A 24048-nucleotide genomic window follows, 5' to 3' on the forward strand; every position below is an offset into this window, starting at 1 on the left:
GTTGTCTAGTTTTGCAAACCCGTAATTGTTCTAATCTAGATATAAAAATAATTACCACATGCTGTTTGTGTGAATTTGTTTACCTCTGCTATTTTACTGAGGTAGTGCAATCTGAGACTCTTCTCCAGCTTGCAAAGATGTTGAGAGTTCTTTCCCTTCTCCTGGTAGTTCAGCTGTGTGTTGCACAGCAGCTAGAGTGGCCCAAACAGTACACTGCCAAGGGTCAGATCATCCTGCCATATGGAGACATTGTGGAACCATTCACTGCCTATGTAGACATGAGTGGCAAGGGAAGGAGCAGGATAGACTATTATGGAGGTAACTTGAGCTGCATGCAGCTGAATAAACATGGTCATTCAGCTACTCACTGCACTGTGGCTCTATGTGTTGCTGTTATAATTATATATTATCTCGTAGACAGAAGTTTCTGGATTCAAGTTGTGTTTAGCCTATAGTGAGTGGTTGACGCAAATTCTGAAACGAGTTTTGTGCTCAGTGTTATTGTAGACCACTGTATTTGACCACTGTTGAGTGACGAAACTTAAAACTGTGCACAATGACATTAATGCTCAGAATTGATCAGGCTACCTCACAATGTTAATTATGAGTGAGTACATTGTTTGAAGTGCTGAGATTAGTATTGCAATGCCACAAACGTGAGCCATGATAAGCTCTGTACACTATTCTACACACTGAGGTCAATTAGAGTAGCATTTCTATTTCTTGCTCTTAAAATATATTTTAGAGAGTGAGGTTGTATACCAGCTACACTGTCTCTGCTTCTTCCTCAGTGATCACTGTGCACGGCACTCCATTAATTTAAGCATCCATTATACACCATTCTGCAGGCTCGGCTATTGTCCTCAACCTCGGTGACGAGGGCCAGTATGGAGCAATGTTTAAGATTGTCTACGAGACCACTCAAGATTTTGCCAATGTCATGACTTGTTTTGCCGTGCCCGGAGCATCAGGAGCACCTGTGACCCCTCAGGGCGTACTGCCAGACATTTCCATGTATAAGGTACGTATTATTGTGACAGTGTGTTTGGTAGACCACTGTATTGGAAAGTGGCGAAACAGATTGTGTGATTTAATATCTCTTCATGCAGTGTGTAGCTAAAGTCCATTTGTGTTGAGTTCAACCTTCATAAAGTTGTCATAACTTTGTCATAATTATAATCACTGAAATTCATTGGATTCCTTGTTAAAAAGCGCTTGAAGCCATAATTGACCACATAACTAGCATGAAAGAGTCACATGTGCTACATATGCTGTTGTTTTATACAGCTGATGCAATGTTATTGTTATTCTTCAGTTGATTTCACCATGATAGTCTAGTCATGGGTTTAATTTCAAAGGGAAATTAGAGGTACTTTTGCCCCCCCCATTGGATTTGGTTTGCCCCCTCTTGGCAAACATGGCATTCAACATTGCCCACCCCCCCTAAAATTGGGTCTAAGAAATTTCCTGGATATTGGATCAACAGTATACTAAAATAATTATGGCTGTGAAAGATGTTCATGTTACTATGACAACACCACAATTGTTTGGTCTTTCAGCTGTCATTTCTTAAATTTCGTTAAATCCAATATCAACGATTTTCTGATTTTCTGAAAGCTTGTATATTTTGAGAGTATAAAATGTTCGCAGTTTTTGCTGATTAAGCATGTACCGCAAACATGAATTTAATATCACAGCATGCATGTTGCAAAAAGGCTGCTATTCTAAATCCATGAAAAACTTTCGAACGGTCACTATAATTATGATATCCCGAAATGGACGTCCATAGTGGATATAATTATACATGTACAACTGCATGGTCACTCGCCCGTACAGTATGCGGCTGACTATATGTACAACGATGTGATGTCAGAGATCTACATATCCAATAACGCTGAGGAAGAGAAGAACAACAACTACACTCTCCTAGTCAGGAAGGATAATAAGGTGAGGAGGTGTAGCTTTCATGGTTTCGCTTTGGGATTCGAAAAACATATTTTTACCCCCTTGCCAAAGTATCTGGATGAAACCCTGTCAGACTAAGAACCTTGGTTATACATGTAGATGGTCCAATTTACTCACATGTATACAGACAAATGAACACTGACAAATGAACGTTGTCCATGCAGAATCCTATTCTCTTTCGATTTGTTGGTCTTGATCGTCTCTTTGGCTCACACTACGATGAGTACGTGATCGAATATTCTGACTTCGAGACCACCGTGGATGCTACTGTGTTTGACTACGCCAAGAGTGAGTTTGTCTAAATGTGTAGTGGAACAGTTGCAGCACTATATGCAAAGCTGCTGCTGTAGGACACTGTTAACGGTACTACATGTAGTTATTCACCAATTCAGCCGACGATTTGGGATAAAAATATCTGTTAACATCATGCACTATTGTTAACATTAGTTTATTACCTCACCATTAACTATATAAAACCAATGTGTTACTTTACCCCCCCCCCCCCCCCCTCGCATCAGAGTTCACTTGCAAGGGTTTCCCTGGTCCCGGTTTAACGCTCGCTATGACCGAGAACCCAATGTTTGAGTTTGTGGGGGCGGGTGAATATGAGGAGAAGCATCGCAGCTACAAGGTAGACTCGGACTTTGAAGAGTTTAAAGGTCACCACAGCCGTCAATATGATGATGAGGGAGAGGAAGCAAAGAGGAAGACTCACTTTAGACACAACCACAGGTGCGGGGTGCGGAGGTCATTGAATTGAAGCAATTAAGACTCTCATTTTAAGATTCTGCAGTTACTCATTTTGTTATTATTTCCCCCGCCCACAAACCACACCCCTTGCAGGTATATCCACTCGATGAATCGTCGTGACCTCCCCTACAAGCTGAGGGTGAACCACCTGACTGATCTGGCTGACGGGGAGATCTCTCGTATGAGGGGCTACAGACACACCCCAGACTCCCCTCGGGACACACTCTACAAGCCCTCCATTAGTGACGTCCCAGAGTACTACAACTGGAGACTCAGAGGTACAACTATAGTCTACTGACTATACCTTGAGAGCTTGTAGTCGCTTGCATTCATAGTTTGTTCTATTGGTTACGTGTCCCCCGCCCACCCCCTTCCAGGAGCGGTGACCCCGGTCAAGGACCAGGGTATCTGTGGTAGTTGCTGGAGTTTTGGAACTGTCGGTACACTAGAGGGATCCCAATTTATCAAGGTACGGGGGTATAAAGAAATTAATTATGTCCTTAGGTATGATCGATAAAACCTTTTGAGCTGAGCATGCCATCTGAGTGAACTCTTTCTATAAGCTCTCAGAACTTGAACTTACGGCATAGAAATTTCAATTGATTGTCATGGCTCCCTAGCCTGTACTGTACATCCTGTATTTTACTTATTATTATGACTATCTTTTCCTGTTCCTTACAGAACGGAATGAAAAATCTAAAGGCGTTCAGCGAGCAATCTCTCATGGACTGTTCCTGGGGCTATGGCAACAACGGCTGTGACGGGGGAGAGAGTGAGAGGGCATACAGTTGGATTATGGAAAACGGGTGCATTCCAACCGAGGAGTCGTACGGAGGAGGACGCTACCTCATGCAGGTGGGCGGGGCTTGATCATGCATTACGTAACAATTTTTGACGTATGAAATTTCAACAAAATAACAAAATGTGACAATAAGTGTGGTGCATGGTACGATAAATTGTTTAAATATAGCTATCTCTATATAATTATACTTATCCACTATAGTAGTCCATTTTCTTTAGTCAATGCTAATACACTCTAGCCATGGCTTGTAGCTAGGTACTTGTACATACACACTGAACACCAGAGTGTCGTCTACGAGGTACTGAGTGTTTGTGTCTTGTTTGTAATCGAGATCAACATGGGAAATAAATTTAGGCTGGCCGTATCCAGCAAGTGCTGCCTCACGGCCCACCACTCTCTGACCACTCTCTGCTGGAAATGTGACACTCTCCTTGTGATGGTTTTTGTCCTCCAGTTGGTTGAGTAGCTCGAATGTGACTGTCCCAGTGAACGGCCAGGACAGGGAGTCATCGTTTTCTCCCCTCATGAGATATGCCAACACTGAAACATGATTTCTTTGGGTATACACACAGATAAGCATCCTGTAGCCGTTGAGAAAAGTAAAAAAAGGTCGGCTAAAAAATCGACTGTTCATTTTTCGCTGTTGCAATTCTGTGACTTTGAACTTGATTAAGGGCTGTTTCAGTAACTTTGTTAGCTCAAGAACTTTGTCAGTAGTCACTCGAAGATGTAGCTGATAATCGTCTTCATGTAGTTTGAGATTTTTTCGCAGAGGTAACTTCTGACAACCAACTGCAGCATATTTACAGCGCACACGCTGGTAGCTGCAGACAGATAGGTGAGAAATGTATTTGTCACGAGGAATGGTAATTGAGCAAGGTTCATTCGGACAAGGCACTTCAACCTTCGGGCAGGTCTCCAGATGAGTGGTGGTCCTCTCCTGCTGTTCCCCCATCTCCTGGCAATGTGGACACTCGTACTGACGTCTTGGGCAGTCGTCGGTGAGGTGCTCCTCAAGTTTCGTTCTGAGAATACGTACGTTTTGGTTGTTCAACTTGCATTCATTAGTGCAGGGTATGGTGGCGTATTCACAGGTCTTTAGGTGTGTTTCCAGGGATCCTAGCTCACCAACCCATTGACAGCTTTCGCTGATACAGCTCATTTTGAGGGCTTTAACGTGGCGAGTTGCTATAGCAGTACAATAGATTCAGATAGTTGATTAATTGTCATATAATACACTAACTTACTTCGCACATCTTGGAAGAGAGTCAATTCCAAACGGCAAATAGGACAACTTGTTCTACCATACTCTTTTAAACAACTCGAGCAAAACACTTTTCCACAACCACTCCCTCCATGTTGTTGAGGGTCCCTAGCTACACTTATGCAAATTGCACACTTCAGCTCATCCGGAGGCTCGGTAATCCACTGGTAGTCATAACCTCCAACTGGCTCTAAAGCTACTGCCATTTTGTTTATAGGTTGGATGCTCTTCAGGATGCTCACATGATCTGTTGGTCAGTTTAGCCCTTACAGTAACCTCAATTATTTGAGCTATATAAACACACACACACCCAAAGCCACGGCTTGTTGGTATAAGCCGGTGTCCATGGGGTGAGCTGATCTGTAGCTATACTGTAGTTTAGCCATCATAACAATTCAGAGCATGCCGGAAAATGTGGTTAAGATTAAACACAGAATTGACACAAATACATGTACAGCTGTATAATTATATATTATTGTCCTAAGAAGTTATGCATGCATGTAATTATATAGTCCGTTTATTCTTATTAGTCAGTGCACTCTAGCCATGGCTTGTAGCTAGCTACTTGTACATACACACTGAACACCAGAGTGTCGTCTACGAGGTACTGAGTGTTCGTGTCTTGTTTGTAATCGAGATCAGCATGGGAAATAAATTTAGGCTGGCCGTATCCAGCAAGTGCTGCCTCACCGTCCACCACTCTCTGACTGGACTCGCGATCTTTTGGAAATGTGACTGTCTTCTTGTGATGGTTATCGTCCTCCAGTTGGTTGAGTAGCTCGAATGTGACTGTCCCAGTGAACGGCCAGGACAGGGAGTCGTCATTAGGTCCCTTCATGAGATAAGCATACACTGAAACATGAGTAGCTTTGCCATCACCGTTGCCATTTGCCACTACACAAATACACATTTTGTAACCATTGCTGAAAGTGAAAAAAGGCTGGCTATAAAAAGTAATGTTGTTCATTTTTTTCTGTTGAAATTCTGTGAATTTGAACTTGATTAATCGTTTTTTCGTTAGCGTTGTTAGCTCAAGCGTTTTCTTAGTAGTCACTCGAAGATGTAACCGATAATCTTCTTCATGTTCCTTGAGATTTTTCCGTGGAGGTCTTTGCTTACACCCAACTGCAGCATATTTACAGCGCACACGCTGGTAGCTGCAGACAGATAGATGAGAAGTAATATTGTCACGGGGAATGGTGATTGAGCAAGGTTCATTTGGGCATGGCACTTTAACTTTCAAACATGCATCTAGATGAGCGGTGGTCCTCTCCTGATGTTCCCCCGTCTTCTGGCAATGTGGACACTCGTACTGACGTCTTGGGCAGTCGTTGGTGAGGTGGTCATCAAGATCTTTTCGCCGAATCTGGTCATTGTGCTTGCATTCATTAGTACAGGGAATGGTGGTGTATTCACAGGTCTTTAGGTGTGTTTCCAGGGATCCTAGCTCACCAACCCATTGGCAGCCTTCGTTGATACAGCTCATTTTGAGGGCTTCAATGTCTCGAGTAGCTATTAATAATAGCAGTACAATAGATTCATTATATTAATAGAATAATAGCAATTCACTTACTTCGCATATTTTTGAAGAGGGTCAATTTCTTACGGCAAATAGGACAATTTTTTTTATCGTACTCTTTTGAACAACTTGAGCAAAACACTTTCCCACAACCATTCCAACCATGCTGTTGAGGGTCCCTAGCTACGCGTAGACAAATTGAACACTTCAGCTCATCTGGAGGTTCAGTAATCCATTGGTAGTCATAACCTCCAACTTGTTCTAAAACTATAGTAGATCTAGCCATTTTACCATGAAGCACATGTTGGGGTTTTCCCTGGGAAAATCCCTGCTGCACTGAATATTTTTGGTTTGTAGTTGCTTGGCTTGAATATTTGCTGGTGAAAGATGTTGTTTCAGTGGGCTGTTCTGAATTATTTTCCATGTATAATTATATGTATCGACGTGTATATACCATTTCCTGCTGCCACATCCCACACACACACATGCACACACACACACACACATGCACACACACACACATGCACACACACACACATGCACACACACACACACACACACACACACGCACACACACACACACACGCACACACACACACACACACACACACACACACACAGGATGGCTTCTGCAATGTGAACAAGAGTGAGTGTGGTGCTAAGATCTCCATGTATATGAACACTCTCCCTGGCAACGTGACTTCCCTGGTGATGGCTATTGCTGAGAGGGGACCCATCAGTGTCGCCATTGACGCTAGTCACAAGTCCTTTAGCTTCTATTCTCATGGAGTCTACTATGAACCAGCGTGTGGTGAGTGTGCATGGTTGATAACTACCTTATTATTACTATTATAAACGGGTACTAATTTTAGCGAATTTGTAACTAACGCTAAAACATTTTTTCTAATATATTAAATTTTGTACAATGTATTTTTGTAAGGTACTTTTGAGAGTATATGCTAAGCAAGCTAGCCCTTTTTTCATCTGTATCTGACTCCAAACATTTCATTCAACCACGCATACTTTGTACATCCTTTGACAAATATTGTGCTAATGATTTTGCTACAAATCCGCCAAAATTAGTACCCTAAAAACAGAGAAAAATCTGAAATTACTACCCGTCTATAATAGGGTACAGTAGAACCTCGCTAATCCGAATAGAGCGGGACCGGACCCCATCCGAATACATGAAATTTCCGGATTAACTGATGTCATTAATTGGTTATGAATATCGTTAACGAAGACACATTTTTTGTACATGCATGTATTATGATATTACTGTGGCCAGAAGGGAAGCTGCTAGCTAAAATAGTCTTTATCTCAACGTTCTCTCCAATACAGTGAGTCTTGTGAGCTCTCTCTCTTCGTTTTCTTTGCAGTGGTCTTGAGCAGTTTATCAATAAAATTATTGCTGATTCAGCTAAACAATTTACATTGCGCATGCGCAGTACTCTATTCTACTGACAGCCCTGACAGCCCCTCCTCTTTTTCAGTTTGCCATTTTGTCCGGATTTGCGAGGTTTCGGACCGGATTAGCAAGGTTCTACTGTATCATCTATAGTGCTTAATTTAATTTTTGATCACTTACAGGTAATGGAGCGGATGACCTCGATCACCAAGTCCTTGCCGTTGGTTATGGAACACTGACCCCTGGTGACCCAGACAGTGAATACTGGTACATCAAGAACTCGTGGTCCACTCACTGGGGCAACGATGGCTACGTGCTCATGAGCAGGAAGAACAACAACTGTGGAGTCGCCACTGACGCTTCTTTTGCTATACTGAACTAACTCTTACCATAACTGTTTTTCAATTGACTGAGTAATATATACTTTTCTTTTCGTATGTGTCCCCCTTCCCAATTGAATTATTTGCTTTGCTGCTACTATTGAATAAACCTTGTGAACATAATTTACAGCTCTTGTTGACTTTATGCTGGGTACACTGTTTATGGTTTGAACTTCTAACCTGCTTTGGCGGGTGCTCCAGGGTCCCAATGGTATATATATATGAATCCAAAGTTTCAGATTTTTTTAGAGCTCATTTGAGCTTGCAGGAGGGCCTTGAGCAGAGCGTTTCTGAAACTTTCAGATTTAGAGCCTGAAAATAATTTGGTACTTTTGGGCTAGCTCAGGTAGCTTGCATAACTGTGGTTTTCATTTAACCACACTATTTTGGTCATCAACCTAGCGTTCAATTAGAGAGGGATCGGCCTGGGATCGAGGCTACTATATAGACCACTGTTTACTACTAGTTGGGCGGAGTCTGCAGCGTTGGTTGGACTCCGCCCAACTAGTTTAGGGAGTCCTTTCCCATGTTGCACAGCAGCTAGAGTGGCCCAAACAGTACACTGCCAAGGGTCACGATCATATCATGCATCCTGCCTTATGGAGACATTGTGGAGCCTTCACTGCCTATATGTGGATCGACATGACTGTCATGAGTACGCTAGTGTCAAGCCTGACCACAAGGGAAAGAGCAGGATAGACTTGAGGTAACTTGAGCTGCAGCTGAATAAGCATGGTTAAAACTATGCACAATGCATGACATTGTATTTGATGCTCAAAATTGATACTGAATCTACATTAAAATCAGCGACCATGTATATTAAATCGCGATCGATCACTGCCACCCACCATTATTTTTTATTAAGAACAACTACGGACTCTAGCCCATCAAAATGTAGCTCTTTGTTCTGTCTGTGCTGTAAATGTGATCTAACTACTGTCATACTATGAGCGATAGAGTGACTCTGAAAACGCTGCATGTATATATATATAATCATTAAATCCAAGAAGAAATCTGATGCGGGCGGTAGACCAGAAACCTGAGTGTCACTTGGAGTGGCCTTAGTATTTCCCAATCCCCTACAGAATGGGCGTACAAGTAATAGTTGTACCATGGATATCAAGGGTGTATTGGATTTGTACTACCGAGGGCAGTTGTATGTATTCCCCGAGGGAAATACATACAACTGCCCTTGGTAGTACAATAACATGCATGCACTGTGCACATTTTGTGTGCATGTGCTTGCACTTAAAACCACATTTACAACTTCACACAACCCAGTTCCAATATGGTCCGGTAGTTTTATATTAGTGATTGGATACTGAAGAATTGATCTTCACAATGTGATCCTAGTGTGTCACAGTACTGATCTATAAAAGAGTGGCTCCTTTAAGGGTGGAGGGTGGGCTTTAGGCTGACAGCCAATGTACATGAATGTACACCCTAGCAGGGGACGTACCCTGGAGTATCCTGAGAGTTTCAATGGATATTCCTTAGTGTCAGAGCACATCATGGTACAAGTTGGATTGGGTTTTTGACTGCTTTGAAGTACTCGTGGAACTGCAGGACGACACCTATATCAGAACATGGTGACGTTGGTACCAAACTGTAGACGTTTCGGGGGTGTTGAAACCTTAAAAGTGCCAGTACAAGGTGCACTGCCCCTTTGAACCCTGGTCTTTCGATATACATTTTGGGTGGGGTTGGTGCGTCAAAACAGGAGCGAACATTTAAATTACACTTAATTGCATCGATTTTAGCAATTCTGTGTGCTTGTCTGTGATATTTCTAATGGACGCAGTGCAGGGCACACGTTTATGACTCTCAAAGTCGAGTCAAATGCATGTAAAGGGTTAACAGCTTGTATGTTTCATTGTATGTAACAATTGAGAGTTTTGGTATCTTCGTGAACAATAATTATTGATACGTAAGTAAGATTGAGTTATAGTTCGAGACATGAGTGATTGTGATAGACTGATAGGCTAGACTAGCAACAGCCTATATTTTAAGTGTCTATGGTTGAGAACTCTTATGATCATTTTAATAAAATCAATAAATTGAGAGAACTGACAAAAAACACATGTGACTCAGACTTATCTGAGATCCACAGTCTAAAAATAGAGTCTATAAATATAGATATGTACATTCCATTAGATCTGTACATTCCATTACATCTGTACATACTAGTTTTTTTCTCATTAGTCCATCACAGTGATATAAATCCTTGGCTATATACATGTACTACGGAATGTACTCTTTTTAGTCAGTGCACTCCAGCCATGGCTTGTAGTCGGGTACTTCCACAGACACAACACTAAAAACTAGGGTGTCGTGTTTGAGGTACTGAGTGTTCTTGTAGGCATTGTAGTCAAGGTCAGCGTGGGAGATAAACTTGGGGTGGCCTCTTCCTAACCCTCTTTCACGGCACATCACTCTCTGACTGCTCTCACCCTCTGCTGGGAATGTGGTTGTCTTCTTGTGATGGTTCTTGTCCTCCAGTTGGTTGAGTAGCTCGAATGTGACCACCCCGGTAAACGGCCAGGACAGGGAGTCGTCATTAGGTCCCTTCATGAGGCAGGCAAACACCGAAACATGAGTGCCAGTTGCCCCAATATTGATACACATTTTATAGCCATTGCTGAAAGAAAAAAAAGGTTGGCTGTAAAATCGACTGTTTTTTAGCTGTTGAAATTCTGTTACTTTGAACTTGATTAAAGGCTGTTTCATTGGCTTCATTAGATTCGTTAGCTCAAGTACTTTATCAGTAGTCACTTGAAAATGTAGCTGATAATCCTCTTCATGCTCCTTGAGATTTTTTCGGAGAAGCATTTGCTTACACCCAACCGTAGCATATTTACAGCTTTCATACTGGTAGTTGCAATCAAAACGGTGTAAATTAATACTGTCACGGGGAATGACGAAAGTGCAGCGTACATTCGGGCATCGTACTTTAACTTTCGAACATGTATCTAGATGAGTGGTGGTCCTCTCCTGATGTTCCCCCGTCTTCTGGCAATGTGGACACTCGTACTGACGTCTTGGGCAGTCGTTAGTGAGGTGGTCGTCAAGATCTTTTCGCCGAATCTGGTCTTTGTGGTTGCATTCATTAGTGCAGAGAATGGTGGCGTATTCACAGGTCTTTAGGTGTGTTTCCAGGGACCCTAGCTCACCAACCCATTGACAGCTTTCGTTGATACAGCTCAATTTGAGGGATTTAATATGACGAGTTGCTACAGTAGTACAATACATTCATTAAACAGTAAAAAAAACTATAATTGTACTTACTTCGCACATCTTTGAAGAGAGTCAATTTCATACGACAAATAGGACAACTTTTACTATTGTAATCTTCTATGCAACTTGAGCAGAACACTTTTCCACAGCCGTTCCCTCCATGTTGTTGAGGGTCCCTAGCTACACTTATGCAAATTGCACACTTCAGCTCATCCGGAGGTTCAGTAATCCATTGGTAGTCATAACCTCCAACATGCTCTGCCATTTTGTTATGAAGCAGCTAGCTAGCTATAGAGTGGGTTTTCCCTGGGAATATCCCTACTGTCTTACAATAATTATGGTTGCACTTTTAGTGTTTGTGAAGCCGGTCATCACCCCACCAGTAAAAATTGTGTGGATTGGCCGGGAAAACTACCAGTACATGTGAATGACGTTGTAACGAATTGGAGTTATGCTCTCGTCTGATTTCTTGTTTCTACGCTTTTTGGTGGTTCCCCCGGCCAATCCTAGCAATTTTTCACATTTCAAATGTTTTTCTAGTTGGTATCTACAGTGTTTAGATCCCACTTGAGTGTTTTTTTGCTTATTATTGCTATGTGCTCTATTTCTAATAGTGGCAAATTAATTTAAGCAAATTGCTCTATTAAATGATTCAGGCTATGTACATTGTATTGTCATTTATACAAGGAGACGCACATGTAATAATATGACTGTAGCTAGATGCTTAGTCTATAGTAGCACAATAACATAAGTATAATATATACATTTTGTAGAATGGAAGAGGGAAGCTCTATAGTTTTTTCTTTTGGCTTTGTTCGAGAATAGTAGGAGCTGCTTGTTTCTTGGGCAGTGTGCTGTGCTTGTTTACTGCAAGGCTGCATTGGGGAGGAGCTGGATGTAGGCATGGATTGAACAGTAAGAGCATAGATTGAAAAGGAAGGGATTGGAAACGAACGGGCCTCCCTGTGTAAATGGTTGAAACACTCTGCGTTATATTTCGCGCTCGCGAATATTTTCGTGATTGAACAGTCTGTGTTGTATTTTAACTGTTTCTAGCTCTCCTATCCACTAGCGATCACTCAGAAGCTGGGAGGTACTCTAGAGAAGTAAGTTTATACCACTGACAAGCTCTAAGTCGTTGTCTTTACTCTGTTTCCAATTTTTGTTGAGTTTAGCTTGAATTACTCTATGTCAACTTTTCTCTTTCACTGCTGTGAAGTCAAAACAGCAAAGGACATTGCTTGACTGGGTTATTATGTATCTTAGTGCTACATAGAATGGCTTCATGCTATGGATAAGCTGTACTGTTCATAAACATTTGCAGTATACTCCTTCAAACTGCTTTAGTATACTTTTATAAAAGTTTTAGACACACCACGGGCTTTGACCTCTCACGACTTCATAGTAAGAGTTAATAAGTTTAATAATAAGTTGAGTTAATTAATAAGAGTTAATAAGTTTCCTTCTTGTATAGCTGTTTAGTGATAGTGGATGCGTGGCTTAGTAAACTTTTTAGAGCTAAATTCTCTTAAAAAAAATCAACATTAAAAGTGATCAATTTCACTATTTTTATGCACAGCACATTGTAGAGCAGTCAAGACAGGAACCATCATCAGGGAGAGGTCGACAATAAAAATAATCTACTTCACAAATATATTAACAATACAATACTCTGGATCGCTTGTGTCTGGCACAGGCATTTGTAGCAATGGTGTTGTTGGGTTTACTCGGTCAACTTCAACAGCTCCTGCTCTTGACCAATCCGCCCAGAGTTTAACACCCCATTCCGTACACGCATTAGTTTTGACTGGAATTGCAGAAGAACGCAGTTTAAGCTCTTTGGAGTCACTTACAGGTGCAGCAAATCGACTAGCCATTTTGTCAAAAAAATGGCTATAGTATACTGATTTTTCGAACCATAGTATACGGAGCAATCCGGCAAGTGGTCACGTGAAGCACTAAAACATTTAGAACACACCTACCCAAGACCACGTGCTTTAATGCCAGTGCCTTGGATTGGCTCTCGGTTACGTAATGCACTCGGCTCCGCCTCGAGCATTACGTTAACCTCGAGCCAATCCTCGGCACGCATTAAAACACTTAATCTTGGCTAGGTGTGTTCTAAATATTACATAGAGCATAATTATAGCCATGTAATGAATGTTTTATGTTAGGCCCAAAAATGCAGTCCCATATAATGATATAGTACCAGAGATACAAAAGAAAGGGGATTGGAAACGAAATTTTTACGAAATTTTTGCGTGAAGCATTCCGCGTTATAGGGCGTGGCTAAAACTACAAAGGATTATATTTAGTCAGCATGCTCATTACCTGTCTTGACTGCTCTACAATGTGCTGTACATAGAAACAGTGAAATTGATCATTTTTAATGTTGATTTTTCTAAAAAGTAAAGAGAATTTAGCTCTAAAAAGTCGACTAAGCCATGCAGCCACTATTACTAGACAAATAAATGCTACGCAAGAAGAAATAGCCTTTACTATGAAGTCGTAGGAGGGACAGGCCCGTGGTGTGTCTAAAAGTATACTAAAGCAGTTTGAAGGACTATACTGCAAATGTTTATGAACAGTACAGCTTATTTATAGCATGAAGCCATTCTATGTAGCACTTAGATACATAATAACCAAGTCAAGCAATGTCCTTTGCTGTTTTGACTTCACAGGAGGGACAGAGAAAAGTTGACATAGAGTAATTCAAACTAAACTCAAAAAAATTGGAAACAGAGTAAAGACAACGGACTTAGAGCTTGTCAGTGGTATAAGCTTACTTCTCTCAAGTATCTCCCAGGCCCTGAGTGATCTCTAGTGGATAGGAGAGCTAGAAACCAGGGATACAAAACCGTAGCGCAGTCCTCCATGTAATTATTTACGAGCGCAATAATTACACGGAGTGCTTCACCGGATGTCAGTCCTTTTACATAGGGCGTGGGCGGTTGTTTCCAATCCCCTTTCTTTTGTATCTCTGATAGTACCGTATATCTTCTAATTTATCGGACAGCAAAAAAATTGGAACGGTCCGGGTATAATTGGAACAGATTTTTATAGAGCATGCGAAGTGTCTGGAATAATTAGAACAAGCAAGCAGCTGCATGCAAGCTAGCTAAGTTTAATACAACAGTGTCGACTGAATAGTTGCACTATATAGCTATCTAAAACTAGCTACTCAAAGCTATCTAACTGCAGCACTCTAAGTCTTACTTGCCGTCTATGAATGTACCTCAACTTTTCTAGGTATTGTCCGAATATTTAGAACAAATGTAATATTAAAGCACTGGAGTGTCCGTTGTATTAGAACAACGAAAATTGCCCAAAAGAGTGTCCGGGGTAATTAGAAGTGTCCGATAGATTAGGAGATATACGGTATACCTGCTCTGAGGCACTTTTCCCATGTACTTCCCATGTAGATCTTATCTACAGGTGTCTAAATAAAGTTTTTCACCTTCAGAGTGTCCACCATATTGCACTATGGAGTATTGTTCCGCCCGGCCTACCAGAACAGCACTTTGTACCTTGTGAGTTCATACACTCAATTGTACAATACATCCGCTTAACTTTTAAACTGTTGTCTAATCCATTAGGAGAGAACCTGAGGGTGTCATGTGTGATGCAAAGTGCCGTGTTACCTACTGTCACACCTGTTACTATGACGATGAGTATCGCCCCCTGATAAGTAGCTGCAAAACGTGCTCTGGTATTGAGAATGAGTTCAACAAGGCCAAGTGTTTCAGAATGTGGGCGGTGTGTACGAGACGAGCTGATGGGGAGGCCTATCCCAAGGTAACTACAGTATTGCTTGCTTTGGATATGAGTTGAGCATAAGTAATCCATTGTTAGAGTAACATAAATTTCCTATTTGCATATATCTCTATTCAGGGCATGGGGACGAGGCTGGTATAGCCCATAATATGCTGGCCGTGCATTTATGGTGATGTAGTTACGGTTAATTGTATTCTCTTTGTGCACTTTAGGTACGTGCTCGGGAAAGGACCAGTGAAAAGTTCAAGTGTTACGAGCAACCCTGTGCCTGAAATGACACCAATAATTATTATGTAAATACGTATGGTCATAGTTACTAGATCTATAGTGTGTATACCATGAGAACAGTCTATATTTATTGCCTTTTGTAGCCCAACTAAAATTAGCTATATAACTGTCTTAAGTTTATATTATTAATTATGCGCAACAACTTGTCCCAAATTTAAAAATCACTATAGAAAAATATATTTGGTTTTAATCTAATACAGATCTAGAGAGGTCTACCATCTCATGCATGCATGCATGCAGTTCGTCAGCGATGATAGACTGAGGCAACCAATACATTAATGCATGGGGAGAGACTGGGGGAGTTCCTCTAAGCCTCAGTCTTGAATTACCCTTCCATCAAAAAGTGCCACCCTCATCGATCATACAGGCAACACTCTATAATTACAATCTATATAGAGATTAATATGGTATACAACTGCCACAATGTGTCTTGCAACAGGGAAATGAAGATACTTAACAAACAGTTACCTGTGCTTGCCAGATATCAATCAATTGTTTTACAATCCTCTTTAGTCACTGTATTTTGATGAGTAGTGTCCAGACCACTTTACAGTGATAGCACCACCTCCGCAGTTCCTTGACGAAAGCTTTGTTAGCATCCAAAAATCAACCAAGAAAATCGGACACCATGCAGATATTGGGAGACTATACACTCTTGAGCACCCCAGTACATATAGATTCGTGGAAATCCTTCAAATTTATGGTCTGAGGAAATGAGGCTAGACCTGTACTTGTTAAGAATACACCTATATATAATTTATATCCACAGAGATTTGGAGCTAAGGCATGGCCTACTGTCAGAGTTCGAGGGGTTTTCAAGAAGCACGCAATCTCTCACCGCAGCAAGAGGACTGCTGAAAAGAGTTCTGCAAGAGGTGGCGCAATGACCAAGGATGGAGGCACAAAATGCTTTAATGATAATTGGGGCAAAATGGGATAGTGTTGACAATACGCTAATAAAAATGTCCTATACAAAGTATCCATGCCAAAAAACTAGAATCTCTAAGTAAATACAAAGAGTCAGACTAACCATGCACCTATATTTGGGCACTCAACAATAAAAAAAAATGTCGGTGCTTTCTCCGTCTAACCCTCCCTGCACTCTGCTGTGCAGAGGGGTGGGGGTTGTGTAGAGAGCCACTGCAAGAGATTGTCCAAGGAGCACTGGTTCTCATTGTCCAGACCTCTACTATCTACATGTATGTCATACGGCAGATCAAACCCAACAACGAACGCAAACCTGAGAGGGGAACATGAAATGTAATAAGCAATAAGATTATCGTTTCCTGAGCTTAAGAATTGTACTTGGTTTTGACTTACTGTTGGTCCATGTTGTCAATTGTCACATTACCACTGCCAAAAGATCCATCCTCACAAATGTACCTGAAAAGGCGTAAACAAAAAGCAAATTATAATCAATTACCCGGAAACAAAATCCTTGATGAAAAACTTACGTAAACATTAACGGACAAATACTATTTCCAGAGTCGGCGCATGTGAGAGAATAATAATGTCATGGATATACAAATTTGAAAAACACATACCTCTGAACAGGCAAACCGTTTGGTACTGCACAATCAGTAAAATTCCTACAAGAAAAGGAATGGTATAATTATAGAGAGGAGACTATGAATTCTGAGGTTGGGTATCTCCAATTTCTGTGTGTATATAATTATACTGGAACAATAAGCACTCATTATGAGACTGTGATTCTCTGAACCAGTTTGTCTCACCTTTCCACCACACCCAGGTTACCGAGGAAGGAAAGAGATCCTGGAGACAAGTATTCAGTCAAGAATGACTTATCTCTGTGCAAATAATTTGTGCAATTGTGTTGGCTTAAAATCTTACACTCAATTCCTTACATCACAAAGTTGCTGCCTGGTCCAGTATCTATCCCCTCAGTTGAGAACATAATAGTACACTTGAGTTCTATCATACCAGTCAGGCATGCAGTTTGCAAGTGGAACTCTTTTTGTACAAAGCACTCGATTCATTTCGACAGCAGATTAATTTTCCTGACTTTGCAGTTTTGATTTGCATTTTGCAGATCGATTGCAGTTTTGATCTGATGCAGTTTTGATCTGATAGTTCAGCTGATTATGTGGCTTCCAATCAAACAGATAAATTTTTATTTTTGACACAAATAATTATTATGAGATAGGCACTCACATAATTTGGACTACTAGCCTATATATTGGATCATAAATAACATGAATTCGTCATCACTCATCACTAATAAACCACAGACACTACAAAAACTCGTATCTATAATGATGTCACTGCTCAGAGGTCAATGCACATTTGAGGTAACCTTCATACCTTATAATTATGGTAAGACTTTCAATAAAGGACATGTATGGCAAATATCAGGCAAAAAACTGTCATTTGACACAATAGTCAGTGAAAACCACAAATCATATTTTGTCGGTGTATATACGTCAGTAGCCTACTAGCGTAATCTATTAATTTTTTTGCAACAAGACCAAAGTATATAGGTTTATACAAGAGTAGATAAGTACTCTTGGTTTATAGTAAAGGGTGAAATCATGAAGGGATTGCACAACATATATATAGTGTGAGGAATGCCCCAACAGGACAAGAACAAGACATGAACATTTTTAATGGTGATCACACTATATACACACAAACAGAAGTACATAAAGTACTCTTGATACAATAGTGTAATAAGGATAAAGGCTATAGTGACCTAACATCAACACATCTTAAGTTCAGTACTTTTCATACCCACATGACATCCTGCACATGCATGTGTGGTTACTGTAATTGAGAGGTGTAACAGTCTGTCTCTAACTACACCTTTAAAAAGTTGTGCTCTCATTTTGATACTGAATTACAAGAAACATTGCCAATAATGAACTGCTTACTGTGGAAGTCAGTTACTGTCCTGAGCCTGGTTTGGGCTGTTGGAGGTGAGCTGGCTAATAATCACTCTGTTGATGATTGTTTTTGCTAGAAAACTCAATTATAGACAGGAATATATGAATTGTGTAAGATCTGTCCAGAGATAAAGGAAGGAAAGGGATTGGCAACGGTCGAAAAAATGTGACTATCCGTGATGCGCTACGTCATCGACTTTAGGAAATTTATGTAGGCCAGTTCGTCAACATAGACACAAATAAGCAGGATCTGTAGGCAAAACATCATACGGCTACGGCAGTGCTTCTTAAAAGGGGGCACAGACCAATAATAACTAGTTTTCAAGCTTTAGAGCACCACAGTCAATTCTTAAACGCTTGGACTTCACTTTAAATAAAGCACAGGACACGTGTAGCCTTACTATACGCAATTCTAAAGTCTCATGAGACTAATAACTAACTAAAAGTAATATTACTTCATTTCGCGGGCGTTGTGCCGGGAAATAATGCGCATCAAGGATGGTTGAGAGGAAGTCAATATGAAATCAATGTGAAATGATCACGTGAGTTACTCCCGTTGCCAATCCCTCTATTACTCTATCTCTGATCTGTCGTACGCTATTGTTTACTGTTAGTCACTTACAGACTGTTGTCCTGCATGCATGGTAATAGCTACAGCATTCAATTCAGTAGTAGTTTAGACTACTGATGACCCGAGGAGTGTTGAATTAGCCATATTATAGTTATACAGGTGCGTGGAATCAATATACACTATAATTATAGCTGGAATGTGCTAAGTTCTGTGTACATCCATAACCGTCAGTCTGATAACGCGTACATGTTTAAGTACCACGCATTGCACTCTTATATAGCTAGTAGATTAAATTTGCTATGTATCTAGAGCTAGCTATACATGTTTAACTTTAATACAGTAGTAAAGTACATGCATGCCTTCTGCCTCAAAAAACCATGCAGTCGTCGATTTCCGCACCAGGAGTACATAACTTTATGTACTCCTGACATCCACGGAGTTGACGGTATTAACAAACATGTATGTATGAGAATATACAGCTCGATCTGTCTTTTGGTATTAGGGGTTTAATGCTAATCAGTTTTTAGACGTTCTCCTGCTGTTAATAATCTTAATTTTAGTAACGAATGCTGTACCAATCTTGTTGCTACATAATTATAATAATTATGGTTGTGTCATGGTTGTGTCATGCATATATAGTATTCAGGCTGAAAATGCTTCTGAAAACTTACATGCACACCTAGAGAAATCCTGTGGATACGAAAAATTTTAAGTCCTTACGGCTGAAATATGGCATATATATGCATGCACAGGACTTCCTAGTGTTTCCTGCATAAGTGTGTAAATTGCTTCATCTAGTGCGTTCAGGAACACACACATAACATTCCTTCAGTTCCAATAAATCATGTTTTTTGTCCGTGTAATTGTTAGCTATACCGTGCACTGTTATGTGAGCTAGGGAATACTGACTGGCCTACTCGTGTGAATATATACTAGCTCTACAATTAATGTTACGTCTTTCATCATTTGAGCGAGATCTACATGACGCCTACTCCGTTAACAATAAGAAAAAGAATGCTGTATATAGCTTGTACTGATATAACTATAGCTGCAATGAGTCAACAGAATGAGCTAAGAAGAATAACGCTATAAATTGAAGATTACAAAGTTCCAAAGCTTCTAAGATTTCATATCCCATGCATCTAAATTATGCATGAATGGGTGGGAGGAATGTGGCCTACCGATACAACTTAAAAGTACCTGCGTGTAGAATAGTGTACAGATCGAGCCTATAATGTGGTCTCACTGTATGTGCATGTTGTAATGGTATATATACTTGTTTTCTCAAATAAGATTTGAGGTGAAAAGGGTTGTACAATAATTTTGGTTGTACACATTGTTTAATTTTTGTGTCATATTATTATAATTGTACAGGACAATCAAGTGGAGACCTGAGGCTGGCAGACAACTCAAGCCGAACAGGAGGCTCCTCTGGCAGACTGGAGGTCTATTACAGTGGACAATGGGGGACAGTGTGTGACGACCTCTTCAGTCCAAATGATGCGAGAGTGGCTTGTCGTCAACTAGGGTTCTCAAGCTACACTCAATACGGAACAGTTGGAACGCTAGGGTGAGTGTTTTGTAAGCTCATCAGAAAATAATCTTGTTAACCTTTCATGACTCGCCATCAAATTGAAGAAAAATACATCTTTATTAATTGTACATGCAGTTTGTATAATACATGCAGTCTCATTGAACTCAATAGCTTAATCTATGTAACAGCTTATACGCAAGAATTCATTTCCTCCCCTAAAACTGTATTTAGATTCTTCAAACTTTCATCAAGTACAATATTATCATTGCATGTGCTGTACTTTTGTTAAATGATTATCACCTCCTATAGTTTCTCCCGAGCTTCATCATCCACTCGGACATGGCTGGATGAGCTTCGTTGCTCAACTGAGAGCAGACTCATTGATTGCCCTGCTAACACTATCGGAGTTGCAGATTGCACCCATTTACAAGATGTGGCATTGATCTGTACTGCAAGCACGGAAAGCACTGCAAGTAAGAATTTAAATAGTACATGTATATACATGTATATATTTATTACTAGACAGCATAACTGTAAATTAATTGTGTTGTTTTTAGGCCCAAATGGAGACCTGAGGCTGGTAGACAACTCAGGCCGAACAGGAGGCTCCTCTGGCAGACTGGAGGTCTATTACAGTGGACAATGGGGGACAGTGTGTCAGGACAGCTTCGGCTCAAATGATGCGAGAGTGGCTTGTCGTCAACTAGGGTTCTCAAACTACACTCGATATGAACCAGTTCGGTGAGTGTGTATAGGCTCATCAGAGTAACTACTTACTAACTTGACATCGGATCACATCCATCATATATATTATTGTCAGTTTTTCTCCTAGAACTCTAATTTATAGTTTGCATGCGCAATATTTGTGATAATCGTTTCTTTCCATAGATTTTCCCGTACTACACCATCAACTACTCGGACATGGCTGGACGAGCTTCGTTGTGGAGGAACTGAGAGCAGACTCATTGAGTGTCCTGCTAACCCTATCGGAGTTGAAGATTGCTTCCATTTTGAAGATATTGCCTTGTTCTGTACTGAATGTAAGTCAGGTCTTTTAGCTTGCAATGACATATGGTAGCCCATGCACAGTGAAGTAGGAAGGTGTGGCTTCCTGTTTAAAATTTTCTGGAACTCTACGCGCGCGCCTGTTCGCACCACCCAAGTGGCCCCCCCCCCAAGTGGCCCCCCCCCCCAATTAACCTTTTAACTGTTCCTACTCCACTGATGCACAGGGTCACTGCCACGCTGCATGTGCATTTGCTCCCACCTGGTTGTAAAATGCTTGCCACCTTAGCAGTAAAAACATTCAGCCGTATATTGCGGTATTCGTTTGGGGCCATGCGTGCTCACCTAAATATTCGTTCTATCTACATGTACAATGTAAGTAGCTCTATAGCTATATGAATGCTCCATCTTGAGTTATGTTAGAGATCTCTCAGATCAAGTTCCCGTCTCCACCACTTCAGCCATCAACTCGTAGGTGGGTGTGGCCCCACACATGCATACAACTCAAATTATTAACACGAAGCGCGATGGCCGTAACCACTACACAGCAACCGCCACGTGCGTAATGCACGCGGTAGCAATGGCTTGACCACCATACATAAATATGACTACAATGTCTAATTATTCAGACCATGCACATACTTATTGACATGCACTGACATACTTTATTTTTATGCAGCATCGGTGTCCAGCGTATCTAGTGTATCTATCGGTGTTGGAGTCACTGTTCCTGTTATCATCATCATCTTTGTGGTTGTGATTATCGTCTTGTTCTATAGTATCATAAGAAGGCGTCGCCTGAATCGCCCCCCACCCAGGACTCTAGACACTAACACTACATCGACAACTGCAACGACCGTCACAAATACACAAAATACAGCCTACTCCATGAACCAAAGATCCCCAAACTCTAATCAACCTCCCCCTCCAAATGTTCATGGGCCTCAACCAGTGACTGCCTACCCGACTGGACAATATGCCGCCCCCTCGTACTACACATCCTACCCTCAGCAACCCCCAGCCCCGTACTCTCAGCAACCCCCAGCCCTGTACCCCACTGGAAAACCACCCCCTGCATTGTATTTCTCTGGCGGAGAAGCCCCTCCACCATATCCGGGATAACTATGCATGGGTACTGCCCACGCATCATGCAAGTATTTATTATATATAGTGTTATTTACTGATAGTAATTTATAGCAAATTAGTATATCTGCTGTATTTGATGTCTCATAGCTCAATTTTCATCTCTCCTTCAATTGTTATTTTTCATCGCATGCTGACTATAATTATATGATATATAGGACCAAGTGAATCACTAAATAAACTCGTATAATCACCTAGGCTATAGGTGATGTCCAGTGATTATAATTATTCCCATAATGATCATTAATTCCTATATACAGCCAGGCATTATCCAGATTTAAAGCATCTTGAATTAATGTGCGAGTATATACATGTACACAGCAAATAGCAATGAAATTAATTAGATTTTGTTTGCTATATTGAGCTAGCTAGCATAATTATTGGAAATTAAGCAATTAACCCTTTCCCGGCTTTATTAAAACAAGAAAATACAGAATAAAACATGTTTTTCTTTAAAAATCCATATCTTATGAACCATACATTGAAATCACTTGTAACTATTTCCTACAGGTAGTCCAGACCCCGGGGGTACCATGACATCATCATCGTTACCTAGCAACTGACCACCCCCAACTAATTAGCGATTGTTTACAAACATTTACAATTATGTACACAAACAATATTGTATGAAGGCACAAAGTGACTATAGACACTAACTAAAGTAAGTGTTCTAAGTGTTCTCAATGTTCTCACGGTGACATGGTTCAATCAGGATCTGCCGAAACTTCTACAGGTATAATAGATGACCTCAATTACCAGGTCCTTGCCGTGGGTTACTGAGATCATTATCTGTGGGTCACTTTCTGCACTATATATTGTCAGCATTTTTGTGTCCGGCTTTTTTGTGCCCGGAATCTAAATTTATACTGGTTAAAGCTCTCCATCTCGGGGCTAAAAAAACAAAGTATAAATATAACAGGTATAGGTGCATTCAGTACTCTTAGATCCTTGATTCCTCCGTCTAGCCAGCTCAGCAGCGATAGCTGCCCTGCCAGGAGAGAATCTTGCTCCTCTTATTGCCTGGATCGAGGATCTGAGTAGGGAGAATGAGAGGCGACATCTTAGCAGTTGAGGGGTGTTGCTGTATATAGGGCGTCCCATTTGTAGGAGAGCAGGGATGCCAATCTTTTGTAGAAGGTTGTCATGGCCTCTCTGCCCATTCCTCCAGTGGTATACTATAAGGGACGTGCGAATGAGGCATGTTAATTCATTTCTCTGTTCGTACGATCTTTTTTCTCTTTCGTGTTTGTTATAGTATGCAGACTACATGTTAAAGAGCCTTTGTTTGATGGAGCATGCACTGTAAAAAATGATTGAAAAAAAGTGCGGTGGACACACTAAAACCGTCGCATATAGCACGCTTTTTTGAAAAAGTGTGCTATATGCGACGGTTTTAGTGTGCTCACCGCACTTTTTTTTTTACAGTGTGGGGATTGAATACTCTGACATTGAAGTATTAGGTCTGCCTCCCCACACTCCATTCGCAGAGATGTCAAGGCGAGCTCCATCTT

The 24048-nt window shown here is 40.9% G+C and overlaps 6 protein-coding genes across 7 annotated transcripts; 3 read left to right on the forward strand and 3 right to left on the reverse strand.

Moving 5' to 3' along the window:
• The first annotated feature begins 35 nt into the window (after positions 1-35).
• Positions 36-8219, forward strand: LOC135345248 (digestive cysteine proteinase 1-like). Its single transcript, XM_064542655.1, has 10 exons — positions 36-318; positions 849-1021; positions 1837-1947; positions 2130-2253; positions 2484-2697; positions 2809-2993; positions 3093-3184; positions 3397-3570; positions 6922-7111; positions 7891-8219. The coding sequence occupies exons 1-10, from the start codon at positions 138-140 to the stop codon at positions 8088-8090; spliced, it is 1644 nt and encodes a 547-aa protein (XP_064398725.1). The 5' UTR covers positions 36-137; the 3' UTR covers positions 8091-8219.
• On the reverse strand, positions 3615-5032 carry LOC135345269 (TNF receptor-associated factor 3-like). Its single transcript, XM_064542687.1, has 2 exons — positions 4765-5032; positions 3615-4705 (listed from the first exon to the last, which is right to left on the reverse strand). Exons 1-2 carry the CDS (start codon positions 4985-4987, stop codon positions 3732-3734), a joined length of 1197 nt encoding a protein of 398 aa, XP_064398757.1. The 5' UTR covers positions 4988-5032; the 3' UTR covers positions 3615-3731.
• On the reverse strand, positions 5180-6623 carry LOC135345268 (TNF receptor-associated factor 5-like). Its single transcript, XM_064542686.1, has 2 exons — positions 6355-6623; positions 5180-6293 (listed from the first exon to the last, which is right to left on the reverse strand). Exons 1-2 carry the CDS (start codon positions 6584-6586, stop codon positions 5308-5310), a joined length of 1218 nt encoding a protein of 405 aa, XP_064398756.1. The 5' UTR covers positions 6587-6623; the 3' UTR covers positions 5180-5307.
• Positions 8220-8615: 396 nt separating the features above from the next.
• Positions 8616-15531, forward strand: LOC135345304 (uncharacterized). Of its 2 annotated transcripts, none has more exons than XM_064542738.1 (4): positions 8616-8794; positions 14745-14852; positions 14919-15117; positions 15309-15531. In XM_064542738.1, exons 2-4 carry the CDS (start codon positions 14806-14808, stop codon positions 15366-15368), a joined length of 306 nt encoding a protein of 101 aa, XP_064398808.1. In that variant the 5' UTR covers positions 8616-8794; positions 14745-14805; the 3' UTR covers positions 15369-15531. The 2 variants fall into 2 exon arrangements, with proteins under 2 accessions (XP_064398808.1, XP_064398807.1); XM_064542737.1 differs by having other exon boundaries at positions 14786-14852.
• Positions 10108-11616, reverse strand: LOC135345271 (TNF receptor-associated factor 5-like). The gene is made up of 2 exons (XM_064542689.1): positions 11374-11616; positions 10108-11318 (listed from the first exon to the last, which is right to left on the reverse strand). Exons 1-2 carry the CDS (start codon positions 11585-11587, stop codon positions 10348-10350), a joined length of 1185 nt encoding a protein of 394 aa, XP_064398759.1. The 5' UTR covers positions 11588-11616; the 3' UTR covers positions 10108-10347.
• Positions 15532-18141: 2610 nt separating the features above from the next.
• Positions 18142-21134, forward strand: LOC135345500 (neurotrypsin-like). Its single transcript, XM_064542915.1, has 4 exons — positions 18142-18317; positions 20230-20425; positions 20699-20862; positions 20947-21134. The coding sequence occupies exons 1-4, from the start codon at positions 18260-18262 to the stop codon at positions 21132-21134; spliced, it is 606 nt and encodes a 201-aa protein (XP_064398985.1). The 5' UTR covers positions 18142-18259.
• Positions 21135-24048: the final 2914 nt, after the last annotated feature.

Source organism: Halichondria panicea, chromosome 12, assembly GCF_963675165.1.
Source record: "Halichondria panicea chromosome 12, odHalPani1.1, whole genome shotgun sequence".
NCBI lineage: Eukaryota > Metazoa > Porifera > Demospongiae > Suberitida > Halichondriidae > Halichondria > Halichondria panicea.

Bases quoted from the DNA above. Each gene is read 5' to 3' on its own strand.
- LOC135345500 (XM_064542915.1), top strand. From the start codon at position 18,260: ATGAACTGCTTACTGTGGAAGTCAGTTACTGTCCTGAGCCTGGTTTGG. The intron at 18,318-20,229 runs GTGAGCTGGCTA...ATAATTGTACAG, and splicing joins CCTGGTTTGGGCTGTTGGAG to GACAATCAAGTGGAGACCTG. The intron at 20,863-20,946 runs GTAAGAATTTAA...TGTTGTTTTTAG, and splicing joins AAGCACGGAAAGCACTGCAA to GCCCAAATGGAGACCTGAGG.
- LOC135345248 (XM_064542655.1), top strand. From the start codon at position 138: ATGTTGAGAGTTCTTTCCCTTCTCCTGGTAGTTCAGCTGTGTGTTGCA. The intron at 1,022-1,836 runs GTACGTATTATT...TCGCCCGTACAG, and splicing joins CAGACATTTCCATGTATAAG to TATGCGGCTGACTATATGTA. The intron at 3,571-6,921 runs GTGGGCGGGGCT...ACACACACACAG, and splicing joins GAGGACGCTACCTCATGCAG to GATGGCTTCTGCAATGTGAA.
- LOC135345271 (XM_064542689.1), bottom strand. From the start codon at position 11,587: ATGGCAGAGCATGTTGGAGGTTATGACTACCAATGGATTACTGAACCT. The intron at 11,319-11,373 runs GTAAGTACAATT...GTACTACTGTAG, and splicing joins TCTCTTCAAAGATGTGCGAA to CAACTCGTCATATTAAATCC.
- LOC135345268 (XM_064542686.1), bottom strand. From the start codon at position 6,586: ATGGCTAGATCTACTATAGTTTTAGAACAAGTTGGAGGTTATGACTAC. The intron at 6,294-6,354 runs GTAAGTGAATTG...TATTATTAATAG, and splicing joins CCTCTTCAAAAATATGCGAA to CTACTCGAGACATTGAAGCC.
- LOC135345304 (XM_064542738.1), top strand. From the start codon at position 14,806: ATGGAGTATTGTTCCGCCCGGCCTACCAGAACAGCACTTTGTACCTT. The intron at 14,853-14,918 runs GTGAGTTCATAC...CTAATCCATTAG, and splicing joins AGAACAGCACTTTGTACCTT to GAGAGAACCTGAGGGTGTCA. The intron at 15,118-15,308 runs GTAACTACAGTA...TGTGCACTTTAG, and splicing joins ATGGGGAGGCCTATCCCAAG to GTACGTGCTCGGGAAAGGAC.
- LOC135345269 (XM_064542687.1), bottom strand. From the start codon at position 4,987: ATGGCAGTAGCTTTAGAGCCAGTTGGAGGTTATGACTACCAGTGGATT. The intron at 4,706-4,764 runs GTAAGTTAGTGT...GTACTGCTATAG, and splicing joins TCTCTTCCAAGATGTGCGAA to CAACTCGCCACGTTAAAGCC.